The sequence below is a fragment of the Pristiophorus japonicus genome, chromosome 8, assembly GCF_044704955.1.
Source record: "Pristiophorus japonicus isolate sPriJap1 chromosome 8, sPriJap1.hap1, whole genome shotgun sequence".
NCBI lineage: Eukaryota > Metazoa > Chordata > Chondrichthyes > Pristiophoridae > Pristiophorus > Pristiophorus japonicus.
Genome location: NC_091984.1, coordinates 205373364 through 205400720, shown reverse-complemented (window position 1 = coordinate 205400720; position 27357 = coordinate 205373364). Strand labels below are relative to the sequence as shown.

The window sequence follows — 27357 nt, the reverse complement described above, 5'->3', positions numbered from 1 at the left end:
TATCCCAACAGCATTCTCCACATACCTCATAAGCCAACTATCTCGAGCATACTCCAGGCAGTGACACCATGGGCAAAAACAGCAGTGCTACTGTGGATCCACCACAGACCCAATACAATGCAGACTGGGGTCAAGTAAAGTGTCATCGCACCAATGCTCTTCTCAATCTTCCTCGCTGCAATCTTATCTTTAACAAGCTCCCTGCTGGAGTGGAGTTAATCTGCAGGACAAGCAGGAAATTGTTCAACCTCCAACGCCTCCAGTCTAGATCCAACCTCTGTCATTGAATTACAATATTCAGATGATGCTTGCGTTTGTGCACACTCTGAGTCCGAACTCCAAACCATCGTTGACACCTTCACTGAAGCAGACGAGAGTCTGGGCCTTGTATTAAACATCAGTAAAATAAAGATTCTCTACCAACCTGCCCCCGCCATACAGTACTGCTCCCCAATTATCAAAATCCATGACGAGACCTTGGACAACGTGGACCACTTCCCATACCTTGGGAGCCTACTATCAGCAAGGACAGACATCGATGACCAAGTCCAGCACCACCTTCAGTGTGCCAGTGCAGCCTTCGGCCGCCTGACGAAAAGAGTATTCAAAGACCAGGATCTCAAACTCGGCAGCAAGCTATGGTCTACAGAGCAGTAGTGATATGAATCAGAGACATGGATTATGTACAGTAGGCACCTTAAAGCACTGGAGAAGTACGACCAACACTGCCTCCGGAAAATCTTGCAAATTCATTGGCAGGATAGACGCACCAACGTCAGCGTTCTCTCTTAGGCCAACATCCCCAGCATCGAAGCATTGACCACGCTCGATCAGCTTTGATGAACTGGCTACATTGTCCGCACGCCCGATACTAGACTCCCGAAACAAGTACTCTACTCTGAGCTCTGTCAAACAGGCGAGCCCCAGGAAAGCAGAGAAAATGCTTCAAGGAGACCCTCAAAGCCTCCTTGGAAAAAATGTAACATCCCAACCAACTCTTGGGGAATCCCTGGCTCAAGACCGCTCAAAGTGGAGGAGAAGCATCCGAGAAGACGCCAAACACTTTGAGTCTCTTTGCCGGGAGCACGCGGAAGCCAAGTACAAACAATAGAAGGAACATACAACAAATTAAGCACCCCACCCACCCGTCCCTCCAACCTCCATCTGCCCCACCTGCGACAGAGAATGTAGATCCCACATTGGCCTTATCTGTCACCTTCAAACTCATTTTAGTGTGGAAGCAAGTCACCCTTGACTCCGGGGGACTACCTAAGAAGAATACTCACTACATCAGTGTCCAGTATTGGCCCCAAGTTTCCACATGATTTGCTCCTGATTTTTAGGAGCAACTGGTGTAGAACGGAGTATCTTAGAAATCGGAATTCTCCACATTTGCTCCAGTTCTAGTCAGTTAGAACAGTTTCACTTTGGAACAGAATTTTTTTTTCAAAGGGGGCGTCCGGCCACTTACGCCTGATTTCAAAGTTTCGTGAGTGAAAACTTACTCCAAACTAACTTAGAATGGAGTAAGTGAAGATTTTTGTACGCTCGAAAAAACCTTGTCTACACTTGAGAAAATCAGGCGTAGGTTACAAATCAGGCGTAGGGAATGGTGGGGGCGGTGGTTTAAAGGGAAGTTTACAAACATTAAACACTTCAGTTTTACAAATAAAGAGCCATCATCGATAATAAATGATAAATACATCAATAAATCAACCAATAAATCAATCAAAAAAAATTAATAAGAAATAATTTTTTTAAAAATCAATAAATAAAACATTTTCTACTTACCGACTGCAGCACCGGGAGCTCTCCAACAGCGTGCTGGAATGCCCCCCTCAGTGTGTCTCTGTCAGTGTCTCTATCTCTCTGTCTGTCTGTGTGTGTCTCATTCTCTGTCTGTCAGTGTCTGTGTTTCTGACAGCGAGAGGAGGGGGGTAGAGGGAGAGAGGGGGGGAGCAGGGGGAGAGAAGGGGGAGGGGGGAGAAGGGGAGAAAGGAGCTGGGGGGGGGGAAGGAGAAGGAGATTTGGGGGGGGGAAAGGAGATGGGGGGGGGAAAGGAGATTTGGGGGTGGAGGGGGGAGATTGGGGGTGGGGGGGAAGGAGAAGTGGGAGGGAGGCTGAACGGGCTGGGCCCGAGACTTCGGGCAGGGCCCGTCCCCAGCACCAGATTTACAGGTAGTGGGTGGTGGGAGGGAGGTCGGTTTGGTTCGGGTCGGGGGGAGGAAGGGAGAGGGAGAAGGGAGGTCAGGTCGGGGAGAGGGAGAAGGGAGGTCAGGTCGGGGAGAGGGAGGTCAGGTCGGATCCAGTCCGGGGGGGGGGGAGCGGGTGTCGGGTCCGGTACGCGGGCGGGGGAGGGGGGAGATTGGGGGTGGGGGGGAAGGAGAAGTGGGAGGGAGGCTGAACGGGCTGGGCCCGAGACTTCGGGCAGGGCCTGTCCCCAGCACCAGATTTACAGGTAGGGGGTGGTGGGAGGGAGGTCGGTTTGGTTCGGGTCGGGGGGAGGAAGGGAGAGGGAGAAGGGAGGTCAGGTCGGGGAGAGGGAGGTCAGGTCGGATCCAGTCCGGGGGGGGGGAGCGGGTGTCGGGTCCGGTACGCGGGCGGGGGAGGGGGGTGGGTCCGATCCGGAGGCAGAGCAGCGGGTGTCGGGTCCGGTCTGGAGGCGGGAAGCGGGAGTCGGGTCGGGAGGAAGCAGGAGCTGGCTGTGGGAGGAGCCTTATTCACGCAGCCCCAGTGAGGCCATTCGGCCAGGGCTAGGGGCTGCGTGCTTCGGGCCCCTTCCACACAGTTTCGGGCGCCTGGAGCTACTGCACTTGCGTGCCCACTGTAGGGCGCATGTGCAGAGGTCCCGGCACTGTTTTCGGTGCAGGGTCCTGGCTCCGCCCCCTACAGCTCCTGCTGCGCTGCGCCGAGGGCTAGAGGACCTGCAGGTAGGTGGAGAATACGGAGGGTTTTTTTAGGCGTACTTTGTGGCGCGAAAAACGGGCATCCAGGTCAGGACTGCGCGGCTCGAAACTTGGGCCCATTGTTCCTAACCTATGCCCCGCAAAAAAGTTCACTCAATATTGACACAGATTTTCCTGTCAAACCAACAATGTTGCTAATGGGCGTTATTTGTGTGCAAATGGTACAGAAACTTCAGACGCAGAGACGATGTGTGGTTAAATGTGAATATCCAAAAGTTGCTGTCCAAGTTTCATTGCTCCACTGTTAGTTTCCCGAAAACAGCATCTCGCTGTCTGGCTCATGATTGAAATGCATTGAACGGCGTGAAGTTTTTGTGTTTGCACAGTAGATACGAACTAAACTGGCCACTAAGTTAAGTCTGGACCATTCCAGTCTACGTACCCTTTTAATGATGTGATAATTATCTGTACTGCCAAAGAACCTCTCTGGCATTAAAAATGAACTATTACAAATGCTTCTCACTCCTCATTCTTTCAGATTTTAATTGTTGTTGGAGATTTTAAAAATGTAAAGTTTAAAAAAAAATTCTACTTTTTCTTTCTCTCTCCTTTTAATCCAATCTTTCTTTCCCTCTTTATTTCTCTTTCTGTACCTGATTGACACTTCCTTGTCAGTCCTTGCACTGTAAGTTCACAATCCTTCAATCTGATTGATTAAGGAGATACACAGTTGCTTTTCATTCGGGTCCAGATGCCTTGTTTCCCTTGCAGCGAGCGACGTTGTCAGCCCGCACTCTCAGAAGCTTGCCACGAAAAAAAATTCGAAACAAATACTGCTGCAGCAAAGTTTGGCCCTTTATAGTTTACCATGTACATTGTAAAATATCAATTTATTGTAGAAAAACAATTAGGATTTTTTTTAAAAACTCAAAAGCATCAGAACTGTGTTAAAACAACAAATCATAAATCTGCATGCAGTTTACTATTTAAAAAAAAACTATCTCCTGGGTGGCAAGCATGTGTATACTGGTTCTATCTGCGCTAGATAATTTTTACTTCTGTAAGTTCCCCTCTGTATAAGTTAGCACCATAGTTCTTTAGGTTGCCCTAGATATGCCTCTGCTGTTAAAAGATTGGTAGGCAGCTTGCTTCCAGATATCAAACACAGTCCTCTTTGTGCCTCTCTCTGAGTGAGTGGGCAATGTACTGCTGAGGCCCATGTTCCCTCTTAGCTGTCGGAGGATGGACTAGCTCTGCTTGCCACAATTCACATAGGAACATGAGAAGAGTGGGGGATTGAGCACCTCAATCATTCTATTAGCACTGACTGTTAACACAGTTGCCTCGTGCCATCCTATTTCTTTAGTGTCATTATACTTTGTATTTATTCATACACAGTTTATTCTGTGAATAGTGTACATTGTGCATTTCGAAACTATGCTCAATAAAGTCTTGAACAGTCAATCAGGAGGGACCCTGTTGCAGGTTACAGTTAAACAGAAGCCAAGATTTATTACTGTACAAAGATTTCAGTGGATGAGAACTTGTAAAAATGTGAACAGATACTCCTAAAACTTTCATAAATCAATAAAAATCAGAAGAGATAAAATATTTCTCCCCTCTGCCCCAAAGATTTGAAATACAACTGCTGTTTGGATCTCGGTGATTCTCATTTTTGCCATTGAACAGTTGCTTTTTGATTTGGTACAAAATTTATCTGAAACCATTAACATTTGAAAAACACTAATTAATTGAGTTTACTCTGTCATGTGAACGTCCACAAGCTAGGATTTGAAGAACAATACTAAAACAGAAAGGAGAAGGGGTAAAATATTTGATTTGTTCCATTACCTTAGTGTGATAAAGCCTAACTACTGTTGTTTGCAATAATGTTTTCACAGGTTTGCCTACAAAGATGAATATGAAAAATTCAAACTTTATCTGACCATCATCTTATTACTTGGTGCAATATCTTGCATGTTTCTGCTGAATAGGTAAAGCTTTTGTTTTTGTCAGTCCTTAGAAGGACAATTGCAATTTTATATTTTTTGTGCTCATCAGGATTGATAGTACTGGGAAGTTTTTTTTAATTTGGACCCAGTGCCAACTTTCTGCATTGGCCTGCAGATCCCTTTCTTATGCCTCAACAATGTGCTTTATCTCCAACTGCATAAGAGAATCCTATAGTGTAGAAATAGGAGTTTTCTTTCCATTTCCATTGTGGCCTTTTTGGTTGGGGTCCCTGGTTTAGTAACAATCAGGAACAAATTATGGTCAGGGTTGTGTTGTAACCTCCTGCCCATATGGAACTGAATTATGACTGCTCACACTTATTCTACTCATGACCCTTGTAGTTGCCACAGAGAGAAGAATTTTATTGCAATAATCTGGGCTAGATTTAACCGAAGGATCCTGTGTTGAAGGGATAGGGTTCCAACCCAGTCCACAGAAATACAGTATTTTAAAGAAAGAAGACTTGCATTTATATCGTGCCTTTCACGACCACCGAACGTCTCAAAGTGCTTTACAGCTAATGAAGTACTTTTGGAGTGTAGCAACTGTTGTAATGTGGGAAACGTAGCAGCCAATTTGCGCACAACAACCTCCCATTAAACAGCAATGTGATAATGACCAGATAATCTGTTTTGTTAAGTTGATCGAGGAATAAATATTGGCTAAGACACTGGGGATAATTTCCCCTGCTCTTCTTCGAAATAGTGCCATGGAATCTTTTATGTCCACCTGAGAGAGCAGACGGGGCCTCAATTTAATGTCTCATCCAAAATATATTTCCATTTATTTGCTGGTAACCCTTGTATGTATATACTAATTAAATATTTTTTTTAATCCATTACAGGGCAATCATTTCTACTGTTTTGTAAATGATCTTCCTAGTTGTAAAAGTAACTTAATAAAACCAAAGGGCAATGGTTATACAGAACAACCCGCTGGGCAATGTCCAACATGACTAATCTGTTTCGAGTCCAATTTTCAGTAACATATGAATTTTGATGTTTAAATAATTAAGAACATAAGAACATCAGAAATAGGAACAGGAGTAGGCCATACGGCCCCTCGAGCCTGTTCCGCCATTCAATAAGATCATGGCTGATCTGATCATGGACTCAGCTCCATCTCCATGCCCACTCCCCATAACCCCTTATCGCCTTACCGCTCAAGAAACTGTCTATTTCTGTCTTGAATTTATTCAATGTCCCAGCTTCCATAGCTCTCCGAGACAGCTTATTCCACAGATTTACAACCCTCCGAGAGAAGAAATTTCTCATCTCTCTTTTAACTGGACGGCCCCTTATTCTAAGATTGTGCCCTCGAGTTCTAGTCTCCCCCATCAGTGGAAACATCCTCTCTGCATCCACTTTGTCAAGCCCCCTCATTATCTTATACGTTTCAATAAGATCACCTCTCATTCTTCTGAATTCCAGAGGCCCAACCTACTCAACCTTTCCTCATAAGTCAACCCCTCATCCCCGGAATCAACCTAGTGAACCTTCTCTGAACTGCCTCCAAAGCAAGTATATCCTTTCGTAAATATGGAAACCAAAACTGCACGCAGTATTCCAGGTGTGGCCTCACCAATACCTTGTATAGCTGTAGCAAGATTTTCCTGCTTTTATACTCTTATCCCCTTTGCAATAAGCTTTAATTTAAACTTTCAAGAGGTAATATTCAACTTTGATGGGGGGCAGAAAACAGGCAGTAGATGATCAGCAGCATGTTAGACATGCCACCTGATTTTTCTTTTCCATTTAAGTCAAGGGAAAGGAAAATTGGACGTGGTGTATAATAGGTAGCCACTTTGCAACCGCCAGTTTACTGCCCGGACCAAAGTTGAAAATGACTCTGTTTAAATGCTTTTTTAAGTATCTTGAGCTATCCAGATGGCTTAGTATAAATGCCTTGTGTGGTACTGTATTGAGCTACACAGAAGTTTCTGTGCTATATGGGCTGATATCGAGTGTGCCAATCAGAGACACTAAAATTGGTCTTCGTGTTCTGGGCTATGGAAGGAACAACTTGACCAGGCAGCTATCCAGACTCCCTGCAGGAAGTGTATGGATGGATGTGTGGTGTGAATAGGATCAGACTTGCCTGTGATGCACACCCAACGCATCCACAAACAGGCATGCATGCACCTGAGTGCCTAGTTCATTCATGAAGACTGGCAACTTGAAGGGACCAGAGGGGTGCTACTGCCCTTGGAACTGCACCCCTGTAAAAGTAGCCTTGTCTTTATCCGTTTTAGAACTTGAGACAATTGTTAACTGTTCAGCAAATTATTGCTCCCCCCCCTCCCCCACCCCCAACAACGCCAATTGAGAAAAACAAGCACCTTTCACCATGCAAAGCCGGACACTGGGAGATACACAGGGTGAGCTTGTGGTGACTACCACTCCAGTTTTTGCTTCTTTCTAATGGATAAGGACCAGGCCTCTGCATGCCACATCCCTGTGGGGATGCAGTTGACAAGAATTCACTTATTCTCACTTTCAGAAGAGGAGAGTAGTGTAGCACATGAGATTAGATTATTCTATTCCATAGAAACATAGAATGATACAGCACAGAAGGAGGCCAGAATGATACAGCACAGAAGGAGGCCAGAATGATACAGCACAGAAGGAGGCCATTCGTCCCAATGTGCTTGTTTTGGCTCTGTGGAAGAGCTATGCAAATAGTCCAAAACCCCTGCTCTTTGGTCATATCCCTGAAAATGTTTCCCCTTCAAGTATTTATCCAATTCCCTTTTGAAAGTTACCTGGAATCTGCTTCCTCCACCCTTTTAGACAGATCTCCTCTGAACACTCCCCAAGGCTTTGACATCCTTCCTAAAGTGTGGTGCTCAGAAACTGGGGCATAACACTCATTTTATAAAGATTTAGCATAACTTCCTTACTTTTGTACTCTCTGTCTCTCTTTATAAAGCTAAGAATCCCTTAATCCTTTTAAATAGCCATCACAACTTGTCCTGTCACCTTCAAAGATTTGAATACGTATACCCCCAGGTCTCTCTGTTCCTGAACCCTCTTTAAAATTGTATCATTTTGTTTATATTGTCTCTCTTCATTCTTCCTATGAAAATGAATGTTCATCTGCTATGTGTCTGCCCATTTCACCAGTTAATCTATGTCCTCCTGAAGACTGTTCCGATTCTCCTCATAGTTTATTACATTTCCGAGTTTTGCTTAGTCTGCAGATTTTGAAATTATGCCCTGTATACCCAAATCCAGGTCATGAATATATATAAAAAGAGCAGTGGTTCTAATACCGACCTCTGGGAAACACCACTGTATACTTCCCTCCAGTCTGAAAAACAATTGTTCACCATTACTGTTTTCTATTGCTTAGTCAATTTAGTATCCACAAAGCCACTGCCCCTTAAATCCTATGAGCTTCAATTTTTCTAACAAGTTTATTTTGTGATATTTTATCAATTTCCTTTTGAAGGTCTATATACACAACATCAACCACACTGCTTTCAAAGAACTCAATCAACTTAGTCAACCACGATTTGCCTTTAACAAATCTGTGCTGGCTTTCATTTATTTAACAAAATATTTGATGCCAAGCCACATTAGGAGAAATTAAGGCAGATGGCCAAAAGCTTGGTCAAAGAGGGATGTTTTAAGGAGCGTCTTTAAAGGAGGAAAGAGAGGTAGAGTGGCGGAGAGGTTTAGGGCAAAACAAAACAAGAAAGCAAGCAAAGGGTGAGTTAGACGAGCAAATACCTCAGCACAATTAAAAACTCAAGCTCCAACCTTATCACACAGTAAGAGGACTATGAAGAAAAATGTTTGTGGACACATTTAAAAGATAGAAAAGCAACTTAACGATAAATTTAATGATGCGATTGCAAATCACTTCATTTTTACTGTGGTCTAGACTTTCGGCACATCGCCCATATAAGCGCTGAGATGCAGGCTATCGCCCATATTTACTGAAAAGTGGAAACTAGTGCCCGATTATAGCCCATTTATCGCCGGCGCAACTTTCGGCATACATGAATGAGCTGCATCGCCTGGCCTATTTAAAAAAAAAAAATGACGTCATACTCCTGCAAGGCCGAGAATAGTGTTTTTATAATGGAAACTAGCGCCCGATTATAGCCCAGATTATCGCCGAGTGGCACTTTTGGCATTTTGCCCAAATGATCACTGGCCCAAAAAGACGCTGAAGAAAAGCTGCAATCATCTGACCTTAATGGCACTACTTGGCATTATGGATGCCATTTTCTAACTCTGAGGATCTGTAATAAAAGCCTGCTTCAAGTGCTTGTAAGGAGAATCAATTTTAAGGGCCTTTTTGACTCTTGCCAATCATCTAATCACATTTGTATTTGTTGAGGACAAATTAAGGGTTTTTATAGCGATTTATAGTGACGGGTCTGTAATTTCTCAACTAGTATTGATCACTAATCACATGCTGCAGAATAGAGATGGGAGAAGGTATATTGAAAAGCATTATGTGCTCAAAGAGGTGGCAGATTGCTGTGGAGGAGGAGACGTTACACCCAATGCATTTACTGGGATAAGCGATCATACCTGGACTTGTCCAATAACATGTGCGTTAGAAGGCTGCGCTGCTTCAAGGAAGTCATCAGTGAGATATGCCAGCTAATTAAGGGAGAGCTGCAGCTTTCAAGCACTATCAGGACCGCACTGCCCGTTAAGGTTAAGGTTACTGCGGCACTTTCCTTCTACGCGTCCGGCTCCTTTCAGGCCTCAGCTGACGATATTTGCGTTATCTCTCAGCACGCAACACATTGCTGCATTCGGCAGGTGCAAGCCTCATGGACTTTATAAGTTTCCTGATGACCAGGGAGGTACAGACCAAGAAGGCTTTGGGTTTCTCGTGAATAGCATACTTCCCCAAGGTGCAGGGAGCAATAGCCTGTACGCACATTGCCCTGCGAGCACCGTTACAGGATGCAGAGGGGTTTCGGAACCGAAAGGGATTTCACTCCCTTAATGTGCAGTTTGTTGTCGACCACAAGCAAATAATCATCATCATGGCAGTAAATGCAAATTTTCCAGGGAGCATCCATTATGCGCATATCTTGCGTGAGCACTGTGTCTGACCTGTTTGAGTCAGCCACAAGGTCACGGTTGGATGCTGGGGGGATAAAGGATATGGCCTTGCCAGCTGGCTCAAGACCCCCCCCCCCCCCCCCTGCTGTAAGCTCCAGACAGAAGCCGAGAAGCGCTACAACGAAAGCCATATAGCTACACGCAATATCGTCAAAGACAATTGGTGTGCTTAAACAGCGCTTCAGACCTCTCGGGAGGCAACCTACAATGCCACCCTGAGCAACTCGCTGAGCTCATTGTGGTGTGCTGCATGTTGCATAACCTAGCTATCAGGAGAGGACAACAATTGCCAGATGGGACCGCCGGTCCACCTCAGGAGAGAGGGGAGGCAAAAGAGGAGGATGTGGACAATCGGCCTGGTGATGAACCCATGCCCCAGGCTCCTCCCCGCAACTGAAAAAGCCCCTTGGTAGTTACACAGCTGCAAAACTGTTGCATCAGCAGCTCATAAATGAATGCTTTGCATGAACTTACATTGGTGGCAGTTATAATTGCATTACGTTTCATCCTTGCCTGGCCACGGCCATTGTTTCCAACCATTGTATTGATGTTTTACCTTGCGTTATTAGAAGACACTTCATAACAATTGTAAAATTAAATAAAAATGTTTAATAATTGAAGACTTAATTTTAAATTTCTTTTAACAAACATATATAACACCCCCAAACCCCCAACAGTCAACAACATTTGTAACACAACAATATAACTTCCTCCCACCATCCCAAACAATGAACATGCAACACTTAATTTTTTTTATTTATTTATTTTTTAACAACAACAACAATATACAGCACCCCCCCTCCCCTTACCTGCGGCCACGCTTCCATCCTGCACCTTGACCCCCCCCCCCCATTTCCCACTAACTAATGGGACCAAGACGTCTTGCAGCAGAGCACCTCGAGGCCTGCTGCTGTGGGGGGAGTGACGTCGGCTGAATTACGAAGAAACGTCTTCCAAGTCAGAAGGAAGTTCTTCCTCCTGTCTCGCATCTGTCGTGGTGCTTGGTGGTTCGGCACCTTGGGGTGCAGTGCCATATCCCGAAACTATTGCAAGCCGCAAGGCATCGACAGTCGGTCGTTTGCCCCTTTGCCGCAACTGTCTGCTCCATGCACTATGTTATTCGTGCGGACAGTGTGGCAATGTTGCCGGTCAACCCACCGAGCGCCCGGAGGGGCTCTCGACCTATGTCGACGCTCGCCCTCGACAGTGAGACTATGTCATCATTTGGATCTGCCTGTCACAGCGCGTGTCTACCTCACCGACTCAACCTCCGCGGGGTCGATGTGGGCACTGGTGTGCAAGCTGCTTGGTCCTGCTACTTCATCTGTTAATGACGTGGCCGCAGGTACCACATGAAAACTGGTCGTCATCCTTCTCCTCAGATTCTTGTTCCTCACCCCTGGTGACGACCACCTGCAGCGGTAAAGGGGTTGTTGGTGCAGGGTCCTCAGGAATCAGGACCACTGGTGAGCGCGGCAATGACAGGAGTGTAATGGAAGGGGGCATCATGTCCATGGGCTATGCTCTCAGACCTCCGTGTGGCCAGAGCTAATGTCCCAAAGTGTCCCAGGGCAGACAGCGAGCCAGGGCAGCTCTCCCCAAGTCCAGGCTAGGTCACCGTGTGAGTGACAGCAGCCGGAGAGACTCTCACAGTCTGGGTAAAGGTGACCGGATCCCTTGGTGCTCAGTTGTGCCCCATCCACCAATGTAACCAAAAAGGCGATGGTGCCCAAGTTAAAGACTTGCGCACACACACATTCTCCTAAACTAACGTGGTAGAAATGCCGAATGTTTGTGGTCTGTCTATTTCCAGTCAATCCTTTAAATAATAATTTAATACTGTTGATTAAATGTAAGGCATCTGAGCAAAATTAGACTTAAAGGGTAAAGATTCCGACCCAGTGCAAGGAAGCTACCTGAGCAGGGAAGCTACCCAATATTACCCAGCTTCATTACAATCCGGCAGATTGACATTCTAATTAATTCAGTGGATCATTACAATTTAAAATGTCATCATTTAATACTTACTCTTGCCGAAGCAACCAGGCTGTTCCACCTCTTGCGGCACTGGTCTGCCTCACGTCTATCGTGGGTCACTGAAGAAACAACAACGGCGGCGATATCGCCCCATATTTTTTGATAGGTGCGGGTGGGGAAGTTTTCCACACCCATCCCGGGTTAATTGTCCCCACCTATTTTCTATCACATTTACGAGGGCCTCATTCGTCTCATCCGAGAAGGCTTTCACCCTCCTTCTCCCTGACAGCTCCTCCTGCTACATACTAGTATCATTAGACATATTTCAGTACCACTCATATAGAGACCTCCAAGATTAAGACTATATAAAGTTTATGAAAAACTGAGACATTACTCAAATTACAACTGAATCCTTCAAAATGCTTTACAATGAAAATGGAATGGTAAAGTTATCTGACTGCTTGCTTTCTCCTCTCTCTCCCTCTCACTCTTCTGAGCATGCGCAGATGACCCCAGAATTCCCGAATCGCGGAAAAACTTCTTGCTTTAAAAAAAACTGCACATGTGCTGAACACCCGTTGCTATGGATGCCAGCCTTGCACGATTGAATACATCGCTAAGACCCATTCCACATCACTAAGGCTATCGCCCAAAATAAAAAGGTGAAACTAGCCCTTTTAAAAATTGGGCGATATTCCAGCGATCATGAAAAATAAAAAAACACTGAGGCCGGAAATATTGCCCATTTTTGGGGCGATAGCGATCATAGTAGAAAGTCTAGCCCTGTATTTTATTATGTTACAACTTGAGTGCCAACTCATTGGGTCACTGAGATAAAAAGCTTCTGGCAGTATGATTGTTGCACGTTTTTTAAAAAATTGGTTGCTGTTCCAGAACTGTTAACAAGCAAATATGTAGCAGCATCTTCTGTCTGGCCACTAAGCCAATCCTGTTGTGTACCATGTACTCCAATGGAAATGGAGTCAGGTTGCTGGATGGAAGGCAAAAATGGATAGCTACAACTACCTGAGACTGGGGGCCGGGGGCTGAGGCTGGGGATTGAGACGAGGGGCTGGGGATTGAGACTTGGGGCTGGGGGCGAGCGCGGCTCTGGGGGCTCAGTGTATCAGAGTCTTGTTGCTGGGCAAGTCTTGAACTGTCCTCGATTGTGTCTGGCTGGTGTCGGGGAGAAGTGCAACAGATTTTATTTAATGATTTCCATGGGTTGGAGAGGTTTTTTTTTTCCAGATTTACTATTTTTTTGGAGATTGCCGCTGGCTCGAAAGATTGGAAACAGTGCCCAGATCCAACTTGTTTACAGCGAGGGTCGTGCATGGAGAGGAAGGGCAGAGCAGCCAATCCCTGATTCCCAGATCCCTGGGAGCACCAACTCCTCCCCCACCACAAAGCTTCCGATATGTTCAGCCATGAACTCATTGAATGGCGGTGCAGGCTAGAAGGGCCGAATGGCCTACTCCTGCACCTATTTTCTGTGTTTCTATGTTTATGTTTTACCTGTGTTGGTACAGACTACAAAATTATTAATTTTCTTCAAGTAAAAATGCATCTTTAATTATACAGATTACATCGTACACCTTTTTCGTAAGGAATTCTACTTGTATGAAATCTATCTGATGGACTGCATCCCAGAGTACTTAAGGAGGTGGCCTTGGAAATAGCGGATGCATTGACAGTCATTTTCCAACATTCCATTGACTCTGGATCAGTTCCTATCGAGTGGAGGGTAGCCAATGTAACCCCACTTTTTAAAAAAGGAGAGAGAAAGCAGGGAATTATAGACCGGTCAGCCTGACCTCAGTAGTGGGTAAAATGATGGAATCAATTATTAAGGATGTCATAGCAGCGCATTTGGAAAATGGTGACATGATAGGTCCAAGTCAGTATGGATTTGTGAAAGGGAGATCATGCTTGACAAATCTTCTGGAATTTTTTGAGGATGTTTCCAGTAAAGTGGACAAAGGAGAACCAGTTGATGTGGTATATTTGGACTTTCATAAGGCTTTCGACAAGGTCCCACACAGGAGATTAATGTGCAAAGTTAAAGCACATGGGATTGGTGGTAGTGTGCTGACGTGGATTGAGAACTGGTTGTCAGACAGGAAGCAAAGAGTAGGAGTAAATGGGTACTTTTCAGAATGGCAGGCAGTGACTAGTGGGGTACCGCAGGTTCTGTGCTGGGGCCCCAGCTGTTTACATTGTACATTAATGATTTAGACGAGGGGATTAAATGTAGTATCACCAAATTTGCGGATGACACTAAGTTGGGTGGCAGTGTGAGCTGCGAGGAGGATGCCATGAGGCTGCAGAGTGACTTGGATAGGTTAGGTGAGTGGGCAAATGCGTGGCAGATGAAGTATAATGTGGATAAATGTGAGGTTATCCACTTTGGTGGTAAAAACAGAGAGACAGACTATTATCTGAATGGTGACAGATTAGGAAAAGGGAAGGTGCAACGAGACCTGGGTGTCATGGTACATCAGTCATTGAAGGTTGGCATGCAGGTACAGCAGGCGGTTAAGAAAGCAAATGGCATGTTGGCCTTCATAGCGAGGGGATTTGAGTACAGGGGCAGGGAGGTGTTGCTACAGTTGTACAGGGCCTTGGTGAGGCCACACCTGGAGTATTGTGTACAGTTTTGGTCTCCTAACTTGAGGAAGGACATTCTTGCTATTGAGGGAGTGCAGCGAATATTCACCAGACTGATTCCCGGGATGGTGGGACTGACCTATCAAGAAAGACTGGATCAACTGGGCTTGTATTCACTGGAGTTCAGAAGAGTGAGAGGGCACCTCATAGAAACGTTTAAAATTCTGACGGGTTTGGACAGGTTGGATGCAGGAAGAATGTTCCCAATGTTGGGGAAGTCCAGAACCAGGGGTCACAGTCTAAGGATAAGGGGTAAGCCATTTAGGACCGAGACGAGGAGAAACTTCTTCACCCAGAGAGTGCTGAACCTGTGGAATTCTCTACCACAGAAAGTAGTTGAGGCCAATTCACTAAATATATTCAAAAGGGAGTTAGATAAAGTCCTTACTACTCGGGGATCAAGGGGTATGGCGTGAAAGCAGGAAGGGGGTACTGAAGTTTCATGTTCAGCCATGAACTCATTGAATGGCGGTGCAGGCTAGAAGGGCTGAATGGCCTGCTCCTGCACCTATTTTCTATGTTTCTATGTTTCTATCTTGATACAGTTACTCCTTTTTAATAAACTTTATTTTTTGTTTTTGTTACCAGGGTAATTGATGAAATCTTTAATTTCTTGTTGGTCTGGTATTACTGCACGTTAACAATAAGGGAGAGTGTTCTCATCAGCAATGGATCAAGGTAATATGGTACTTTACTGTTTTTGGTACTTTTTTTTTACTACCTTGAGTTAGAATTATTGATTACCATGTCATTATTGATGCGACTCAGCATTCCAATTCTGTATCTTCCACCTCCCCACCTTCTCCAGTAACTGTCCCTGACGTAATGGTATTAACCAAAAAGGTCTAGTATTCCAGAGCAGAAAAGCATCATATCTAAAACAAAGTCCACACTAATAGCATTGATAACAACCTATATCCAATAATGAGATGTGGATTCAAGAATTTGGCAGCACATTGCACAGCTGCTTATCTCCTGAAGCTATAACGGACTTTTTACTGCAGATAGACCATATGGATCCAGCAAGGTGTTCAATGTAGACAACATTTTGCTGCAACAATGTACGGTTCTTTGGATACAATATACTTGTACAGTTGTTCATGATCTTATTTTACATTCTTGCATCTGGAAACAACACATTTGATACTTAGGGGATTCTCCCTCATCCGCTATAATTCAGAATAACAGCTGCAGAAACCCTCGAAAAATGGTATAAATAGCATCTAAGCCATTTTCCTTGGTTTCTGTGCCTCTTCTGCCGAAGTCACAGCGGGTAAGTGTGATAGCCTCGGAGGAAATTCACCCCCTTAGACTACAACCTACAGACATCTGGCCACAAGCTTTTTCAGCTCACTTTCTCAGTTTGCATCCAAGGAACTGATGCCCTTAGTGTGGGAGAAATACTCCCTGCTCTTTTTTTAAATTGCAAACAGCATGATTTTGAGATATAACATCTTCTCGACAGCAAAGGAAACAGTCTAACAACAATCAAATCCACATATGATACTCTACACCCTCCCCCCCAATTTTGCATTGATTGCCACGAACCCCCAAATTCTGAATTGGCATTTGCCTACCATTTTTTAAGTGTTTGATGTACCAGCCCATTCCCTCTCGCGCCTCACAACAGTTCTCAAAGCATTGTAAACTCTAAGGTGTTTCTGTGACCCATAATACCTCAAATTCTGTCCACTGTCAAATGCAGCCCTGATTTGAATCACCAGACAGGCTGGCAGCACACTTTCTGCCTACTATTTTGCCTGTCTGCCAAATCGCCCCATTAGTTAACCCAAACTTTCCTGTCCCCGGCATAGTTTATATATTGGTGTCTGCCAATTAATAAAAGGAGACATTTCTGGCTGTCAGTCTCTGAAGTGTTAATAGCATCTCAAGAAAGGAAGTCTTATTTAACCCATGTGACATAAAGCCAGTCTCCCTATAATACTCAGTGTTCACTTACATGAGCTCACCAAGCTCAGACCACTTCTAGGAAACCTAGGTAAGAGGCCTGAGGATTTGATTCAATATTTAGTACACCATAACTTGGGTAATTGTATCATCTATTGGAATTGTTACATTTTTGACACATTCAATTTTAATACAGTGGTATCACTAATGGTGGAAATTCTAAAAATGGCCAAGGGCTAATACACTCATACACTTAATATGTACACTCACCATTGTCATATTGAGCATGATGATAAATAGCAATCAAAATTGGTACGTTTTTAAAATCTATATTCTCCTCCTTAAGCCATTAGGGGGTGGATGGTTCCTGAACATGGATTTGAACGCTGAAAACATGATGGGATGATGTTTCCTCCCTGATTGCTGTAAGGCCCAATGTGAAATAACGTAAGACTTTGTGTTGGCTGCCTTGATAGCTTAGCAAGTTAATCAAGTAAATAGCTGAGAGGCACAGGCCAGGAACATCTCCGGTTTGATCCTTGCTAAACTCAGCTGGGGAGGCAGAGGAGGTTACAGTCCACCTCAGTGCTCCTGGATAAAGCAAGAGAAAATCAGACCAGGTTTCCACTCCTGTATCTAGTAATCACTGCTGTAAGTGCAACTGTGTGGATAGATGTTAGCTAAAGACTGGTTTGAGTTGGCTGCAATGCTCCCCAGAGTTTAATAGCATACCAAACTTCTCTCTCAAAATTCACACGAATAATTGCCACTTGGCTCCAATATGAGAAAAGATGGCAAGTATCTGTGAAACCATACCCCAACAGAGAGTTAATGCCTTCAAGAGCAGAGGTTAAAACAGAACTTAGTTAATTTTAACTCTGTTTCTAATGTAGATGCGCAGAATAAAACTGGCCAAATTAATCCTAAATTGACTGAATTAGTATTCTTATTCAGAGAGGCAACAAACAGGCTGGCTGTTGTAGAAATCAAAAAGATGTAAATACTGGACAGTAGAGGGTGCTGTACTGATGTTGGAGCTGAGCCACGTTATTGGGCCATGATAGAGGGAGTTTATTCCACACACCATCTGTAATATACCTAACTTTTAAATACTTAATATTGATAGAGAGTACTGAAGCTGTTGTATTCCCTCAGTATTAATGGACCAGATCTTGATGGGGCTGGTTTGATAAACAGTTGATGGTGGGGGGCCGTGGAGCGCAGTGACGGACGGGCACACGCTGTGGAGTATTGACTCTACAGCGTGCGTATTTATGTTTTGACAGGATCCCCTCCCGGAAGTCAGCCTGATTGACAAGCTTGGCTTCCAGTGGCGGGAACCACTCCGGAGCAGGCCGCAGTCCCAGGTAGGGAGCCTGTAGCTGCTATTGGGAGCATGGGGTAGAAGGGGTCCTATGCAGGGCAAGCTTGGGCGACCGGGAGTGGGGTGGAAGCTCTCCTGCTTCTCCCAGCCCACAGGCAGTGCTATAAAGGCACTTAACTTCTCCCTGAAGCTGTCCTCGCCTCCTTTCAGCTGCTAGGTTGAATCTGAGGCTGTCAGGCTTATCATATTTAAATGGCCAACCTGCTTCCTGGGAGCAAGTTGGCTGCCCGCCTCGTGTTCCGCTTCCATTAAAGTGGGCAGGTTGGGTTTGAGATTTTGAATGTTTTAACATCTCTCCCTCCCCCAACCCACCTGTTTTTTGGGTTGTTAAAATTTACCCCAGTGTCTCTGAGCTTGTTGAGCCCAATAATTCCCCAAATCATTTTCCTGTTTGGATTACACTTTTTAAAAGTGCTTTGGTATAGTTAACTGATAAACTGCAGCTGAACCTTCATCACATTAGATTATAACAAGTCGTTGAACTGCTGTGCTCAAAAGAGTTTTATAACAAGTCGTTGAACTGCTGTGGCTCACAGTAACCCTCTTGCACTTCTCTCCATTGTGGTGTTCTATCTCCATTTGTCTCAGATTCTTTTTTTTTTCTCCTTATGTAAGTCTCTCCATGTGTCTCCTCTCTCTTCAGCAGGCATAACTTTCTCTTTGTGTAGCTCCTTCACTGATGTACTCAGTTTTTCTTGCCTTTTATTTTTAAAGTCCATGGTAGACAGCAAGATGATAAGGTAACACATATTTGGTTGGAAATGGACACTGGAATCAGATGGGAGAAGCTGTTCAGGAGCTGATAGAATATGCATGGGTGAGAGAGAACGTAGGTGGCTGGGAGCGAATGAGAAGGAGCATTGCAGACAAGGAGACAGAGGGTGGAACCTGACAATTGGGGGGGTGGTGACAGCTGATAGGGACTTGGGGTTCTGGTTTTGAATTATGGATTCTAAGAATTTGCTCACAAGTGACATTACAGTTTGTCTTTCTCTCCCTTCGTGAGCAAGGGTGTTACTTCAGCTATTCTCTAATCACACAGCACAATTGTATATTTAAGGAGAAGTGAAAAAATGTGGACATGGCCTCTGCTATCTCTGACTTTTAACAGCCTATGGTATGGGTGCATGCCATCAAGGCCTGGTAACATATCCACGTTACATTTTTAGAACCAATTCCTGTTTTTTTTTACAGCTAACTCCATCAATTGTTCCATATCCTCCTCTCGTACACCTATATTTTCAGATTTTCACTCATCATTTGTAAAAAAGAGAGTGCAAAATATTTATTTATTATCTCTTCTATGCCTTCATGTTCCACAATTAGACTATTTCTTTAATTCCTGAGTGGTCCTATTGTTTTATTTTTATATGCTTATAGAAACCCTTAGTATTTCCTTTCTGTATTTATCTGCTAGCCTGCTTTCACATTGCCTGTAGCCCTTCTTATTTCTCTCTTCCACCTCCCCTTTCCCCCCCCCCCACTACACTTTTTTGCATTTGCATTGTTAGCGCTAATTTTAATAAGCTTCCCAGTTTAATTTTACACATTCGGTTTATGGAACTCTCTTTACTTTTCACTGTCCGGGAATATATTTGTTTTGTACTCCATACACCTTGTATTTGAGGATTTTCCACTTGTGATGCAATGACCCGTCCAGTTAATTTGAGCCAGGTCCCCTTTTATCAAACCAAACGTTGCCATTTTCCAGTCCAGTACCTTTTTCCAGTCCATCACCATTCTCTTCACTTATTCGTGATCCTTTTCTATTCTTGCATTGAACCTAAGTATATTGTGGTTAATATTTCCAAATTGTTCCTCTACTCCCGCATCAATGATTTTTTCCATTTTTATATTCCACGTCACATAAAGCAATGCATCTTTTCTTGTTGGACTAGAAACATTCTCATCTAAAAAGCAGTCCTAGATGTATTCTGAATTTGATGGTATGCATTACCTTTATTACAGTCTATTTTGGGTTAGTCATAATTGCCCAGTATTATTGCCCTGTTTTTGCATAGTTCTCTGAACTGCCTGCAGATCACCGCCTCTATTTCATCGACTCTGTTTGGTGGCCTGTACTGCACACCAGAAATTGTACCATTTCCATTCTTCTTTCTTACTACAACAACAACAACAACAAATACATTTTCCAGTCGTCTTAAGAATAGAAAAGGATTGCTGGACTGGAAACAACTTAATCTTTATGCTCTTGCGCTGTGACAGAATCCTTTACTAACAGTACCACCCACTCCATTATTTCCCCTCCTGATCTCTCTGCGAAAATGTTGTAACCAAAAGCATTAAGTTCCCAGTCTATCCACATGCATACCACTCAAGTCATGGCGTGTTGACCCTTAGTGCTTTTCCTGCTTTTCTCATTTAAAATTTTGTTGTGGCTTTCCCCTTCTGCAGTAGCGTTTTTAGCTCTCACTACCTGAAGTATCTATCTTTCCCTTTCTCCTGATGTTTCTCAATATCTGTTTCAGCTAACCTTTCTCTTGTCTATTCCAACAGCTTTATTAGCCCTGCTCTCCCTCAAGTTTCAATCCTAGACTTTGCCCACTCACTGCCATATTGGGTTAAATCCTCCCTACTGCTCTATTCACCCTCTCCGCAAGGACATTGATGCTGTTATGATTCGGTTGAAGACCATCCCTTTGGTATAGTCTTCTCTTGTTCCAGAGGTTGCTCCAGTGCCCCAGGAATGTGAACCTTTCCCTCCTGCACCAAGCCTTGCAGCCACACGTTGACCTTTCTTGTTTTTCTCTCCTTAACATGTCCAGCATGTCACACAGGAAGCAACCTCGATATTACTACGCTTGAGGTGTCCCTTTGCAGTCTTGGTGCCTAACTCCTTAAACTCACTTTGCAAAACATGAATTGTACTTCTATCTATGTCGATGGTTCAAACATGGACTACGACTTTTAGCTACTTTCCCTCCCTTGCCAGAGGTTTTCCCATTTGGTCCCTGATACCCTTCACACTGGCACCAGATAGCAGTGACTCCCAGTCATGACTGCAAAAAAGGCTGTATACACCTGACTGTAGATTCCCCTACAATATCACTTTCCTATACTTGTTGTCTACCTGCCACTCATCCCATTGGATAGTGTTGTGTCTAATGATGCTGAGTGTGGCAAATTCCTCTTGGAACACAGAGATCCTTTGCTTCTAAACCTCCGTTTTCTAACACTTAATGTAAATGTAAGTTTCTGGACACACTGAGGATCCACACACGTCACCAAGCTTCTTTGCACTGTTATCCCTTGTGTCTAACTTGGAAAAATGTAGATAATGTGAGCCTGAACTCCCACTAACACCAAATGCTTGCATACTCCCTCTAAGGCTGAAGTTCCTCTGACACTAACCTCCTCCTTCGACTGGCCTCCCTCAGCTCGAGGTCAGCAGTTGATGGAGCCTTACTAGGATGGTAGTCGTATCAAATCTGCATTGTTTTCTGGTGTACATAAATACATCGATTTTAAGTGTGCCAACCGGTAGAAAACAGTTTATTCCCTTTATTCAATGATGACAACACTTTAGCAGTGGAACAGAGTAAAAGGCAGGGCTAGTCACATGCACTCAAATAGTCAGAAGGAGTCTGCTTTCTGTCCTCCAAATCCATTTGAGCACTGGAACAGTTATTTCAGTCCATAATAATTGAAAGGTTACATGTTTCGTTGCCTTTTTCTTGAGCAAGTTTACAAGGTGAGCTTTACATGGGAGGTACTGCTGTTGATGCAAAGTGAAGGAAACAAAACCACATGTAGGGAGGCGCCTTTGGTTCCTCTCATACTGGCTCACACCAAAGGTGAAGTATTGACAGTGGTCTTTCAACCTTGACTCACCAGTCAGGAATTAATTATCTTCTCGGGACGTCTTCATGGCTGTGTTGATAGCATAATACAAGATGTCTACTCTCTAGGGACGTCTTCATGGCTGTGTTGATAGCATAATACAGGATGTCTACTGAGTGGTTGCTACTTTATTTTTTGCCCCATCTCTTTCGTCATTAGCATTGCTTTTGTCAGGCTTGTGGTTAACAGCAGATTTGCCAAAAGCAGCAGCAGAGTACATATGTATCTTCATCTAGCTACATCTTTTATTTTATTTTTGTTGATACAAATGATTGTTTACCCATCTCTAGTCTCGTTTGAAATATAGCTATCATACATTTGGGTAAGAAGGCTTTCAGAAATGAACAATAGGTGTGATATTACAAATGCATCACAATGGATTGCAAGATATAGTTTTAAAACTAACTCGTTGACTTTTCCTGTCATTTCTTATCAGCATTTAAAAAAAACCCCAATATATTTACATATAAATATAAACTTGGATATAGCTATCTATAATGAATTAATAATCTTGCACAGCATGACTTCAATTATAAATTCTTATGTCCACATTGATACTGGGATTTCTCTCACTGCAATTAAACCCTCCCACCATTGGTGGCAATATAGCGTCTCAGTTTTTTATCTCCCAGCTCTTCAACCTGTAATGCAGAGAAACTCTTGCTCCACCCAACACTGCTTCTCTGTTTGCCAAACTGCTAGAAGTTTTGCTATTTCACTATAAAAATATAAAGTCAAAGTATTATATAAAAAACGGATAAAATGAATGACTCCAGTATTGCCAACCCCACTGCCTCATATCAGGAGACAAACGTTTAAAAAATAATTGCTTTTTTTTTTCCCAACCCAACCCCTCGCTGACCTTTGCTCTCTGATGGGAAGCGCATTCGGCCATCACTAACCAATTACTGACCTAAGAACATACAAAATAGGAGCAGGAGTAGCTGGATCGGTGGCCCTGCTGTCGCGTTACTCGCAGGCCGGCCCCGCTCCTATTTTTGACCGTTACTCTTTCCGGAACATAACCTCCTCCAGCCAGAGTCTGAGATTTCTGCGCTCCTCCAATTCGGGCCTCTGGTGCGTTCCTGATTTTAATTGCTCCACCATTGGCGGCCGTGCCTTCAGCTGCCTCAGCTCTGGAATTGCCTCCCTACACCTCTCCGCCTCTCGACCTCTCGTTCCTCCTTTAAGACGCTCATTCATACCTACTTCTATAACCAGACTTCTGCCCAAATTTCTCCTTATGTGGCTTGGTGCCAAATTCTGCTCGTTGACTCTTCTATGAAAACGCCTTGGGGTATTTTATTACATTGAAGGCGCTAAATCTAAGTTGATGTTGTGGTATGCTGCCCACTGATCGAAATACATGGCCGACATTTTGGATATCTCCAGTTACAAACCAGTTACTACACTCCTGTTTCCTCTCATTCCCTGAAAATATCAGTCAATAGTAAAGTTTCCACCAGACAGCTTTAACGTACAAGCCTTAAGACTCTCAATTATATTGTCGACCACTTTTTTTAATATCACTCACTATTTTTTTCTGTAAGAATAAGCGTATATTCTTTTCTGCCCATGCGTAAATCACATTTGTACATGCATGTGCAAATCGCCATTTTTCTCTCTTTCTCTCCCCCACCCAAAATCCCAAGATTAAGGCGTTCCATCGCAAGTGATGCTTTATTTCACTCCGAAATCGCATCCCTAGCGATGGATTTGAGAGAGTTGGCAATACTGTGGCTCTAATACTCAGGCTAAATTACATTCACACATCCTGAACTCGCGCCATCTCATCCTGTTTCAGCTCTCCCTTCAAAAAAACACAACCCTTGACCCCCTCCATCCTTGCAAACTAGCACCTGCTCCAACCTCTCTCTCCTCTCCCAAGTCCTTGAACGTGCTGTCGCCTCCCAAATCAGTGCTCATCTCTCCCAGAACTCCATGTTTGAATTCCTGCTATTCTGTCCCTGACACAGTATTCGAAACAGCACTTATCAAAGTCACAAATGACATCCTGTGTTAGTGTGGCAAAAGTGAACTATCCCTCCTCATCCTTCTCGACTTTTATGCAACCTTTGACACGGTTAACCACGCCATCCTCCTCCAATGCCTCTTCACTGTTGTCCAGCTGGGTGGGATTGCACTTACCTGGTTCCATTCTTATCTATCGAATCGTAGCCAGAAAATCACCTGCAATGGCTTCTCTTCCCGCTCCCGCACCGTTAACCTCTGGTGTCCCCCAAGAATTTAATCTTGGCCCCCTCCTATTTCTCCTCCACCTGCTGCTCATCCGTGACATCATCCGAAAACACAGCATCAATTTCCACATGTACCCTGCGACTCCCAACTCTACCTCATCGCTACCTCTCTAGACCCCTCCACTGTCTCTGAATTGTTGGACTGCTGGTACTTGATGAGCACAAATTTCCTTCAAGTAAATATTGGGAAGACCAAAGCCATTGTCTTTGGTCCCTGCCACAAACTTCGTTCCCTAGCCACCAACTCCATCCCTCTTCCTGGCAACAGTCTGAGGCTGAACCAACTGTTCGTAACCTAGGTGGTGTCATATTTGACCCTGAAATGAGCTTCCAACCACACGTCCGTGATATAACTAAAACTGTCTAGTTCCACCTCCATAACATTGCCGACTCCACCACTGCCTCAACTCATCTGCTGAAACCTTCATCTGTGCCTTTGTTACCTCTAGACTTGACTATTCCAGTGCCCACGTTCTACCCTCGGTAAACTTGAGGTTATCCAAAACTCTGAGGCTCGTGTTCTAACTCGGACCAAGTCCAGTTCACCCATCACCCCTGTGCTCGCTAACCTACTTTGGCTCATGGTTAAGCAACACCTCGATTTTAAAATTCCCATCCTTGTTTTCAAATCCCTCCATCGCCTCGTCTGTCCCTATCTCTATAATCTCTTCCAGCCCTACAACCCTCCACCAAGATATCTACACTCCTCCAATTTTGGCCTCTTGAGCATCCCTGATTTTAATTGCTCTACTATTGGTGGTCGTGGCTTCAGATGCCAAGGCCCTAAGCTCTGGGATTCTCTCCCTAAACCTCTCCGCCTCTCTACCTCTCTTTCCACCTTTTAAGGCGCTCCTTAAAACTGACCGCTTGGTCATCTGCCCTAATATCTCCTTATTTGGTTCAGTGTCAAAATTTGTTTGATAATGCTCCTGTGAAGCGCCTTGGGATGTTTTACTATGTTAAAGATGCTATATAAATACAATTTGTTGTTGACTACACTTTGTCTGAAGACCCTGTGTGCAAAATCACAGGAAATCGATTACATCAGCATTGTCCAGTATGGTCATCACTAGCCACAACTCTTTTGGGGGGGGGGAACAAAATAAACATTAGATCAAGTGCCCCCCCGATCTGGGGGACACTCCAGACACTTAACTGCCCCATTTTCTAATAAATGTTTTTTTTTGTTTTTTTGTGGGGGGGTTTTTGTGATTTTTTTTGGGGGGGGCATTAAAACCATATATTTTACAAGTGCCCCCTATAAAAGGGGAGGGGGACACTAAAAATCCGGCAATTAAAGCAAATTAAACTTTAAAACATATAAAATCAAATTAAAATTTGGTTGCCGGGTTACCACTAGCCACAATTCTTTTTGGGGAATACAAATAAACATTAGATCGAGTGCCCCCCGATGTGGGGGACACTCCAGACACTTATACCTGCCCTTTTTTTTTTCCTTTTCTGATTTTTTTTTTGGGCATTAAAATCATGTAATTTACAAGTGCCCCCTATAAAAGGGGAGGGGGACACTAAAAATCCGGCAATTAAAACAAATTAAACTTTAAAACATATAAAATCAAATTAAAATTTGGTTGCCGGGTTACCACTAGCCACAACTCTTTTGAGTAAACAAAACAATCATTAGATCAAGTGCCCCCCCCCCCCGATCTGGGTGACACTCCAAACATTTCGCAAGGCCCTTTTTAAAAAAAATATTTTTGTCGATTTTTTTTTTGGGCTCTAAAAACATAATTTACAAGTGCCCCCTATAAAAGGGGAGAGGGACACTAAAACCCGGCAATTAAAACAAATTAAACTTTAAAACATAAAATCAAATTAAAATTTGGTTGCCGGGGGTGATGATGCACTCCAGTCCCTCCGGCGCCCACCTCTCGCGGAAGGCCGCGAGCGTACCGGTGGACACCGCGTGCTCCATCTCTAAGGACACCCTGGCCCGGATGTAGGCACGGAAGAGAGGCAGGCAGTCAGGCTGACCACATGTGGCTGATTGGGAATCCAGATGTGTCCAATTGCAATTTTGATTAGTTGTCCACACTGCATCCTATCTTGAAGATTTAAAAATGTTGCTAGTGGCTTGATGCTGCCAGCACCCTCTACGTCTGACCTTGGTATTGCATTAGAAAGGATTTTTTTTTGTACACCAGGAATTATCAGGTAAAACTGCTATGTGAAACTTTCTCATTGTGATAACTCTGTGGTATAATGAGTTACTAGTGAACTTGCTTTTTCAGTCACACTTTTCCCTGGATCAGCTCCAGTATTGAAAAAACAATGAGCAATAATTGACACAGGCACAGTCCTTTGTTTAATAGCAACCGAATCTGCTGACTCCCTGCCACACCCCTGCCTTTACAGTATCGGTGCAGAGCCCCTTCAGTCAGGCACAGAATAACTGGTTTGGTCACGTGATCAGCTGCAAACAAAAAAGTTTGTTGGAGAATGACATAAGTAGAACCATCATGTTTACTTTTAATAAATGAGATGGTTTAAAAGTGACACTAAATTTTGAAAGCCTGTCTCATTATTACCTAATGAGATTGAGAGTATTTCAGTTGGAAAGGTCAGGTGATCACCATTGGCCAATAGGCGTATACAAAAAAACCACCAGTTTTAAAAAATTTAGATGTTTGAACTAGATTATTAGATAGGCATGTCATGATTTTAGCAGTTTTATAGCTTGAATTTATGACTAAGGGAAGCAAATCTTCCATTTGTGGTATAATTTGTAATAAAAAAAAAACTTGTATTGGGTATGCATAATGGATGTAAATTTATTTCTTTAATCATAGATTTATTTTCATTGTTAAAGTTTCTATCTTGCAAGAAAACTTCCATCAACTTTCATGCTTTTTGGAAAGTGGATTGAACATACCACATTATGGGCCCAAGTTTCCACATGATTCGCGCCTGATTTTTAGGAGCAACTGGTGGAGAACGGACTATTTTAGAAATCGCAATTCTCCACATTTTTTTTTCTGCAGTTCTAGTCAGGTAGAACAGTTCTAGTTTAGAACAGAATTTTTTCTTCAAAAGGGGGCGTGTCCGGCCACTGACGCCTGATTTGAAAGTTTCCACAGTGAAAATGTACTCCAAACTAAAGTAGAATGGAGCCAGTTCTACACATTAAAAAATCAGGCGCAGGTTACAAATTAGGCGTCCAGAACGAGGTGGGTGGGGGGAAGGGAACTCATTAAATTCGACAATAAATCCTTATTTATACTTCTACAAATATTATACAAATAAATCCAACCTGAATAAACATTTATAAGCCA

General features: G+C 43.7%; 1 protein-coding gene across 3 annotated transcripts in view; it reads left to right on the top strand.

The window, feature by feature from the left end:
- The window catches only part of tmem120b (transmembrane protein 120B), an 88487-nt gene that overhangs the window by 49699 nt on the left and 11431 nt on the right, over nucleotides 1–27357 (top strand). For 2 of the 3 annotated variants that reach the window (XR_011594137.1, XM_070887815.1), the window contains exons 6-7: nucleotides 4808–4900; nucleotides 15242–15331. Coding sequence is in view for 2 of the 3 variants with exons in the window: in XM_070887815.1 (XP_070743916.1) it covers nucleotides 4808–4900; nucleotides 15242–15331 (183 nt within the window). In the remaining variant the exon portion in view is untranslated. The remainder of the gene's footprint in view (nucleotides 1–4807; nucleotides 4901–15241; nucleotides 15332–27357) is intronic. The other variant, XM_070887817.1, reaches the window with a different exon arrangement.